We start from the raw sequence: 9,290 nt of genomic DNA on the forward strand, positions 1-9,290 counted from the left end.
GTTTGTTTTCTGCTACAAATTTCCTGACATCCACAGCATTGATGTTCGCGTAGGCTTTTCTTTGTTAAACAGTGGTTCCAGCCTTCCAGGTTGGTTCTGTCATCTTTGCATGGTTGTATTTTCTGATCATTTTTGTTTGATTTTCCATAAATGTTTTACAGCTTTTCTTTGCTTTTAATGGGTTTCCATTTTTTTTTCTGAATAATCAACGTTCTGATCTTTTTTTTTTTTTTTTTACAGGGAATGCAAGAAATTTGCTGATTTGATTCGAGAGGTGATTTTTTGTATTCTTTCACCGCAAGTTGAGTGAAAATGGCATCATCGGCTACTTGGTTTACTTCACTTTCATGTTCAAGCTCTGTGATTCAATCTCCGGAGGACACATCTATTCCTATTATAATCCAATGGCTGAGATTCATTTTCCTCACCCCATGTCCTCAAAGAGCTCTCTTCTCTGCGGTTGATCTCCTGTTCTTACTTACCCTTTTCTTCTTTGTGGTTGTTAACAAGCTTTATTCCAGATTCTTAGGTAATAGCCATGGCAGCTCTGACATGAACAAACCTCTCATAATAGCCAACAGGGTCCACTCCAGCACGACTACATGGTTCAAGCTCTCTGTCATTGTAACGGTTGTGCTGGCGGTTTGTTACACTATTGTCTGCGTTCTTGCATATAATAGCAGTAACCCAGAGCCTTGGAAGCAAATTAATGGAACATTTTGGTTAATTCAAGCCATAACTCATGCTGTGATTGCTGTCTTAATCATCTGTGAGAAGAGATTTCATGTTGTTAACCATCCTGTCTTTCTCCGAATTTATTGGACGGCGAATTTTATCATCGTTTCGTTGTTTACAGTAACTGGGATCATTCGTGTGGTTCAAACAAATCAGGATTGGTATTTGAGGTTGGATGATATAGTTTCCTTTGCTTCTTTCCCATTATCAGTTCTTCTTCTTGTTGTTGCCATTAGTGGTTCAACTGGTATATCAGTGACTGGAGAATCCGAACCGGCAATGGATGAAGAGACAAAGTTCAATGAGCCGCTTTTGAGCAAATCCAATGTCACCGGCTTTGCTTCAGCTCCAGTAGTATCAAAGGCATTTTGGCTCTGGTTGAATCCTCTGTTGAAAAAAGGCTATAAATCCCCTCTCAAAATGGATGAAGTTCCAACTCTTTCGCCAGAGCATAGGGCTGAAACGATGTCGAAGCTCTTCGAAGCAAGTTGGCCTAATCCGCAGGAGAAATCAGAGCACCCTGTTCGAACCGCATTGTTGCGGTGCTTTTGGAAGGAACTTGCCTTCACTGCATTCCTCGCAATTGTGCGGCTTTCGGTTACGTACGTTGGTCCCGTTTTGATCCAAAGCTTTGTTGATTACACTGCAGGAAAAAGAAACTCACCGTATGAAGGATATTACCTTACATTGGTTCTCCTTGCTGCTAAGTTTCTCGAAGTGTTGACCGGTCACCAATATAACTTCAACTCTCAGAAGCTTGGGATGCTCATTCGCTGCACTCTTATTACTTCTTTATACAAGAAAGGGCTAAGGCTAACTTGTTCCGCGCGTCAAGCTCATGGGGTGGGACAGATTGTGAATTACATGGTTGTTGATGCTCAACAGCTCTCTGATATGATGTTGCAGCTCCATTCTATTTGGTTGACTCCTTTGCAAGTTATTGTTGCCTTGGTGCTCTTGTATGGGTACCTCGGTGCTTCGGTGGTGACTTCGATGCTTGGACTGCTCGGTATTTTTATCTTTGTGGTAATAGGGACAAGAAGGAACAATCATTTTCAATTCAATGTGATGGAGAATCGAGACTCGAGAATGAAGGCGATGAACGAGATGCTTAACTACATGCGGGTTATCAAGCTTCAGGCATGGGAAGAGCACTTCAATGAAAGAATCCGATCTTTCCGTGAGACTGAGTTCGGGTGGCTAAGCAAATTCTTGTATTCGATATCTGGAAATATCATAGTAATGTGGTCGACGCCGTTACTGATAGCAACGCTTACATTTGGGACTGCACTTATATTAGGTGTGAGACTTGATGCTGGGGTAGTTTTCACAGCAATAACTATCTTTAGGGTCTTGCAAGAGCCCATCAGGACATTCCCACAGTCTATGATCTCACTTTCACAAGCAATGATTTCACTGGGGAGATTGGATAGTTATATGTTGAGCAAGGAGTTGGATGATTCATCAGTGGAGAGACAGGAGGATCGCCATGGTCCGATTGCTGTGGAAGTTAAAGATGCGGCGTTTAGCTGGGATGATGAAACTGGAGAGATGGTTCTCAAAAATATAAATTTAGAGGTCAAGAAAGGGGAGCTTACCTCCATAGTAGGGACTGTGGGATCTGGCAAGTCCTCTCTCTTGGATTCTATTCTTGGTGAGATGCACAAAATATCAGGAAAGGTATAATGGTTGCATTTGTTAAACATGCAATTTTTCTTAGACCAAAGGCCTCGAATGATTGTTAAAGATAGTTCTTGCTGTTTACATGACAGGTTAAGCTTTGTGGGACAACTGCATATGTAGCTCAAACGTCTTGGATCCAGAATGGGACAATCGAAGAGAACATCCTATTCGGTTTGCCGATGAACAGGGAGAAATACAGGGAAGTTACAAGGGTCTGTTGTTTGGAGAAAGACCTGGACATGATGGAGTTTGGTGACCAGACTGAAATTGGAGAGCGCGGAATTAACCTCAGTGGCGGCCAAAAGCAGCGAATACAACTTGCCAGAGCGGTTTACCAGGATCGTGACATCTACCTTCTCGATGACATCTTTAGTGCTGTTGATGCTCATACTGGGACAGACATATTTAAGGTCACACTGTTATCTGATTCATTTTTAACGTAAAGAATGTGAGAAATTTGCCATTTCTATTTTTATTTTGTTTTTGCCTGCAGGAATGTCTGAGAGGAGCTCTCAAAGAGAAGACTATTTTGCTTGTAACTCATCAAGTGGACTTCTTGCACAATGTTGATCTTATTTTGGTAAGTAGACATGTTTTATCTGTTTCATGGAAATGACACAAGCAGACATTCATGTACAAGTACTTGATGTTTCGAAAAAATTCCTCGTGTAAATTCCAGGTGATGCGAGATGGGATGATAATACAGTCAGGGAAGTATAATGATTTACTAGATTCCAGCACGGATTTTGGAGCTCTTGTAGCTGCACATGAAACAGCTATGGAACTTGTTGAAGCAGGCAACACCATGCCTGCTGAAGGTTCCTCCAAAATATCCAAATCTAATCAGGTTGTTTCCAGCATTGGGGAAGCAGATGGTGAAAATAAGTCTCAAGACCACCCGAAATCAGATAAGGGGGATTCTAAGCTAATCAAAGAAGAAGAGAGGGAAACTGGTAAAGTCAGCTTGCAGGTGTATAAAATGTACTGCACTGAAGCTTTTGGCTGGTGGGGTGTGGCTGCAGTGTTGCTATTATCTCTGTCATGGCAAGCGTCTTTAATGGCTGGCGATTATTGGTTGTCATATGAAACTTCACCTGAACATGCTGTTTCATTTAACCCTTCACTATTTATTTCGGTTTACGCTATCATGGCAGTGGTGTCTATTGTGTTGTTAGTGATCCGATCCTTTTTCGTCACACTTATGGGGCTAAAGACATCACAAATATTTTTCAGACAAATTCTTCAAAGCATCTTGCACGCCCCTATTTCCTTTTACGATACCACACCTTCGGGAAGAATTTTAAGTCGGGTAAAGTTTCGAACCTCATTGTGGCATATATGTCCTAATATTGATATCTTAGGACTGATATATTCCTTCTGTTTAATCCACAGGTATCCAGTGATCAGACTAATATCGATATCTTCGTGCCATTCATTATGGGGATTACTATATCTATGTACATTGCACTGCTAAGTATCTTCATAATCACTTGTCAATATGCTTGGCCCTCAGTATTCTTGATAATTCCACTTGGTTGGCTGAACTACTGGTACAGGGTATGTATGCATCTTCATAATGACCTATTTTTGTAACAATCCAACATCTTATAACACATAGCTAACATGACATGACAGATTATACAAGGTCCATTTGATGATTGATATGTTCATTTCTCTTGAATTGCAGGGATACTACCTAGCATCATCTCGTGAACTAACTCGCCTCGATTCAATCACTAAAGCTCCTGTCATCCATCACTTCTCGGAAAGCATCTCTGGAGTCATGACGATTCGTGCTTTCAGGAAGGAGGATAGTTTTTGTCAGGAAAATGTTGACAGAGTTAATTCCAATTTACGCATGGATTTCCACAACAATGGATCCAATGAGTGGTTAGGCTTCCGTTTGGAACTTATCGGGACTGTAGTCCTCTGCCTTTCTACCATGTGTATGATTTTGTTACCTAGTAGCATTGTTAGGCCAGGTAAAGCATATGCTACAAGTATGTTTGTGAAAAATATTTTCATGTGTAACATATGGTCCATTAGCCTAGTTAAACCAATTATGTCATGTTTCAAGTAAGTTCATATCTCATCTTAGGGGAGACTTGCATGTAGATGATAGTAATTTTTTTTGTATAATGCAGAAAATGTTGGGTTATCTCTGTCATACGGGTTGTCCCTCAATGGAGTGTTGTTTTGGGCCATATTTTTAAGTTGTTTCGTGGAAAATAGGATGGTTTCAGTTGAAAGAATAAAGCAATTCTCAAGTATTCAGCCAGAAGCAGCATGGCATATTGAGGACCGTCTTCCCCCTCCGAATTGGCCTACCCATGGCAATGTTGAGCTCAAAGACTTGCAGGTTAGATACCGGCCGAACACTCCTCTTGTACTTAAAGGCATTACACTGAGCATTAAAGGAGGCGAAAAGATTGGTGTCGTTGGTCGGACGGGGAGTGGGAAGTCAACATTAATCCAAGTTCTGTTTAGGCTGGTTGAACCAACAGCAGGGAAGATAATCATTGATTGTAGAGATATCTGCATGTTAGGGCTGCATGATATAAGGTCACGCTTTGGGATCATCCCACAAGAACCTGTCCTATTTGAAGGAACTGTGAGAAGCAACATAGACCCTGTAGGACAGTTTTCAGATGAAGAGATTTGGAAGGTAAAAAAAAATGTCATTCCAAACAAACAACATGAGCCATTTCATTTCCTTTCTTTCTAAAGGACAATGCATGTTTTTCGCAGAGCCTCGAGCGGTGCCAACTTAAAGACGTGGTGGCATCAAAACCCGATAAACTCGATTCCTTAGGTAAGTGATTCTCAAGTTTTCATGTATGAAATAGTGCTTGAAAATCACCAAAATTGTGTTTGTGTGTGTGTTATAGTGGTGGACAATGGGGACAACTGGAGTGTGGGGCAAAGGCAGCTTTTGTGCTTAGGGAGGGTTATACTAAAGCACAGCAAGCTTTTGTTCATGGACGAGGCAACCGCATCGGTTGACTCGCAAACGGATGCTGTAATCCAAAAGATCATAAGGGAAGAGTTTGCAGCCTGCACCATTATCAGCATTGCTCATAGAATACCCACAGTCATGGACTGTGACAGGGTTCTGGTGATGGATGCAGGAAGGGCAAAAGAATTTGAGCCACCATCACGCTTGCTTGAGAGGCCAACATTGTTCGCAGCATTGGTTCAAGAATACGCTGATCGCTCTGCTGGACTATAGCCGCCGAACCAAGGCCCTGGCTGGCTGGACATAATTTTCTAATTTGCTGCCTAGCATATATTTATCTATAGTTTGCAAAAAATGTGCTATTTCCTATCTTAGAAAATAAAGTGGTTATATAAAGTGTGTAGTATTGGCATTGATTTCTATATATTGGATATTGATTTTAAGTAAATTTAGTTTAATTAATTCTGAAATTTGAAATTAAATATTTATGACTCATTTTTAATTCTCGTATTGAAATTTATATAGCATAAAAGAAAACAGAAAAACTCAATTAAATTAAAATTACAACATAAAATGTAATGAAAACTATGTATTTTAGAAAAAATAAACCACACATTTGACATTTTCTAATATCATAAAATAGAAGCAAACGACTGATAATTAAGGGCCTCAATTTTTTCTATCTTTTGTTTTTAATCTTCCCGATTCGGAACGGCGTCGTTTACAACTCTCTCGTCTCTGAAATTGAAGTGGGAGCACTATATATTTGTAAATTGACGTAAATTAAAAACCCTGCAAAAACCCTAGCCAACAAATTGTGAGAGAGAGGTAGATCCGATGGGGAGGTCGAGAAGGAAATACAAACAATCTCGTGCCAAGGTCAAAGTCGGTCTCCCCAGGAAAAACCCTCACGTCTTTAAGCCATGCTTCACTCTTCCTCCCAAGCTCCGTTCACTCGCCAACGTCGACGATGCCCTCTCCAAGTGGGACGACAAAGCCAGCGTCATCCAAAACTACAAGTCCTTTGGGGTTGTTTCTAACCCTAACTACCTCGGCGTTCGTTCTCGTACTTCCCACATCGTGGAGAGCGATTCACTCCAAGTCCCTCATTCTCCGCCTTCCGATGAACCGGCTGATGAATTCGAGCCCATTGATTCGGGCAGCGATCTCGAAGAAGATGGTTAGTCTGCCCTTTCCCCTTCTCTACTGTTTCTGCGTTTCGGTATTGAGGTCTAGTTAGGTAAATTGGAAGAAGGTTCCTTTTAGATTAAAAATAAAGTAACCAATGAATTTGATGCAATTGTGAAATTGAAGTCTTTCTTAGGGCTATAAATGATAGAATATGATGAATGTTTGTTTATGTAAATAATTTTTGAGAACTGAAATCAAACAAAGCATATTTAGTTATTTTAGGATTAAATGCAAAATTGGCCTTCAAATTATAACACTTTTTTCAAGTTTTTTTAATCAATTTCCTCTCACTAACCAATAAGAATGTACCACTTTTGGGGTAAACTAATATAAAATTGATAGTTTGAGTACTGCTTTTGACAACAAAACTTTAAGTACTTAGTGAGAAAAGCGGTATAGTTTAGAGGCCAAATTTGTAGTTAAGCCTTTTTTATATGCACGACCAAGCTTGATTATGAGCCAAATAGGGATGAAGAATGAAATGTTCATTTAAGTTCACAAACAAGCTCGTTTATGAATCATTTAAACCTCATTTGTTTTTCGATTATTATTAATATACTATTGTTTGTGTTTTTTCTAATATAATTATTAATTTTTACATTGAATTGTTTCATATAAAAAATTAATAAATATTTTTATTTGTGGTTTGTTTGCTTATTGTTCATGAATAGATTTTTCATTGTCCACTAAAATTTTTGATTATACGTTCATGGACATGTTTTCATTCAATGTTCTCAAACATCTTTGTTTGAACTCATAATTTTAATTAAGTGAACATCTTCTTAACTAACATGAATTAAACATGAATAGGTTTAAAAATAAGCTTTGGATCATTCTCTTTCTGAAATACTTTTATCTTACTTTTAGGAAAAATGCGTGAAATGCAGAAGTTGCAACCCTTTTCCCTTCTCAATCGACCATTTTAACATGCTCTATGTTTGCCTTTGCAGACTTAAAAACAGCACTGGGGAAGAAGCGAAGAGATGGAAAAAGCACACATTTACAGCCACTGACCACCATGCAACGTCTTTACATTGGCCAGCTGATTGAGAAATACGGCGATGACTACCAGGTGGGATTGGTGTTTCTTTCATATATTTGTAGTTCCTATAGTATTTCACTGAACTCTTATGGATGGTTGTTTTGGTTACTCTTGCTTTTACTATTACAGGCAATGTTCATGGATGTAAAATTAAATAAGATGCAGCATTCGGTTGCGAATCTGGAGAAGCTATGCAAAAGGTATCATATGTTTGGAGATAAGAATCCTTTGATATTATCCCGTTGAGAATGTTTTCAAGTTTTTGCATGGCAATCTCTCGGGGCTATGGAATTTGTAGAGGAGTTCTAAAATAGATTATAGTATGATCAAATGATGTTGTACTTGTTGCCTGGCTCAACTTTCAATTTAGATTGTTGTATTCTCATTTTGACAATGCAGTAAAAGGTATCAATTTTCATTCTCATTCAATTCATTGGTGACTTTCCCTGCTTTGAGTTTCTTACTTTACTTTTCTAAGTCATTTCAGAGGTAGGGGGTCTTAAGATGAACCCACAAATTTAGTATCGGCGAAAATAAGAATTCCCAAAAAAGAAAAGAGGAGTTTGAAATTGGGAAGTGAATGTTAAGACGATCCCTAGAAAACCCATTTTTCCTTCCTAACTAGTGAGTAATTTATAGGGTCAATATTCAGAATCGTGAGTATTACAATAATAGGCTGGTCGTAAGGCTGTTATGGGTAGCGTGAAGCTGGACATTTGTAAACTCGAATAATATTTGAATTTGAATAATTTAATTGCTACATGTGGATATTATATTAACTTTCTAATATTAATTTTCTGAACTTGTTTTATTTTTGTAGATAATAAGTTTGAATTCTGATTTTACTTTTGTGAATAATATATTCAAATTTTAGATATTCAATATGTGGCGAATAATTTAATTAATGTACGTTTGATAATAATATTGGAATTTAATGCAGATAATATTTAAATTTGAAAGTAGATTTGCATAATTTAGATTCAGATTTTGTGAAAATTGTAGATATCCTACCCACTTTGATATCATACCAATAGGGAGATGATAAAAGCTTTCATTCGTTAACTATTAGAGGGAAGTATAGGAAAATATTTGCACAAAAAGACACGAATAGGTAGACCACATTGTTTCAATTTCCCCTATATGTAATCGTTGAACTCACTACCTTAGTCCCCCTTCTCTCGCCTTCCTTTTCTTTTCAATAATGTGGAAGATATGATTCGATATTAGCTAGTATAAACAACTTAGTGAATATTTGTGCACTATGACAATGAAAAGTTGGATTTCTCTTTTTGAGCATATTTTACAATTTTTTTCTCTTTTCACTCACAATGGTTTTATCTTTAATTATGCTTTTTTATTCATTCACCTTGCTTTTTACTCTCAGTTTTTTCTTTGTTTGCTCATTTTTTCGTTCTTCACGCATTTTGTAAGAGTCTATACACGTCATTCTATTACACAATGTCATGTCACATTTAACCAATTGTTAATGAAACAATGTTTAAGCACCATGGAACAATTAAAATAAAAAGATAAAACAAACACACAATTATAACAAAAATAACTAAACATGTAAAATTTTTCTATGAATGCCCTCTACATTTAAATTACACATTTTCCTCAATGTGTATTCCCAAACAAAGATAAAAAGGTTACCAGACTTCTCTGGATATCGTCACTGGTCAT

At 37.9% G+C, this 9,290-nt stretch overlaps 2 protein-coding genes across 2 annotated transcripts; both read left to right on the forward strand.

The window, feature by feature from the left end:
- The first annotated feature begins 222 nt into the window (after positions 1 to 222).
- LOC105790818 (ABC transporter C family member 14) lies at positions 223 to 5,856 on the forward strand. Its single transcript, XM_012618599.2, has 9 exons — positions 223 to 2,415; positions 2,508 to 2,828; positions 2,912 to 2,998; positions 3,098 to 3,727; positions 3,811 to 3,975; positions 4,106 to 4,400; positions 4,563 to 5,083; positions 5,167 to 5,230; positions 5,307 to 5,856. Exons 1-9 carry the CDS (start codon positions 313 to 315, stop codon positions 5,645 to 5,647), a joined length of 4,527 nt encoding a protein of 1,508 aa, XP_012474053.2. The 5' UTR covers positions 223 to 312; the 3' UTR covers positions 5,648 to 5,856.
- Positions 5,857 to 6,154: 298 nt separating this feature from the next.
- Positions 6,155 to 8,036, forward strand: LOC105790819 (uncharacterized). The gene is made up of 3 exons (XM_012618600.2): positions 6,155 to 6,554; positions 7,516 to 7,637; positions 7,737 to 8,036. Exons 1-3 carry the CDS (start codon positions 6,212 to 6,214, stop codon positions 7,851 to 7,853), a joined length of 582 nt encoding a protein of 193 aa, XP_012474054.1. The 5' UTR covers positions 6,155 to 6,211; the 3' UTR covers positions 7,854 to 8,036.
- Positions 8,037 to 9,290: the final 1,254 nt, after the last annotated feature.

Source organism: Gossypium raimondii, chromosome 8 (assembly GCF_025698545.1).
Source record: "Gossypium raimondii isolate GPD5lz chromosome 8, ASM2569854v1, whole genome shotgun sequence".
Classification (NCBI taxonomy): Eukaryota; Viridiplantae; Streptophyta; class Magnoliopsida; order Malvales; family Malvaceae; genus Gossypium; species Gossypium raimondii.

Bases quoted from the DNA above. Each gene is read 5' to 3' on its own strand.
- LOC105790818 (XM_012618599.2), top strand. From the start codon at position 313: ATGGCATCATCGGCTACTTGGTTTACTTCACTTTCATGTTCAAGCTCT. The intron at 2,999-3,097 runs GTAAGTAGACAT...TGTAAATTCCAG, and splicing joins ACAATGTTGATCTTATTTTG to GTGATGCGAGATGGGATGAT. The intron at 5,084-5,166 runs GTAAAAAAAAAT...TGTTTTTCGCAG, and splicing joins CAGATGAAGAGATTTGGAAG to AGCCTCGAGCGGTGCCAACT.
- LOC105790819 (XM_012618600.2), top strand. From the start codon at position 6,212: ATGGGGAGGTCGAGAAGGAAATACAAACAATCTCGTGCCAAGGTCAAA. The intron at 6,555-7,515 runs GTTAGTCTGCCC...TTGCCTTTGCAG, and splicing joins CAGCGATCTCGAAGAAGATG to ACTTAAAAACAGCACTGGGG. The intron at 7,638-7,736 runs GTGGGATTGGTG...TTACTATTACAG, and splicing joins AATACGGCGATGACTACCAG to GCAATGTTCATGGATGTAAA.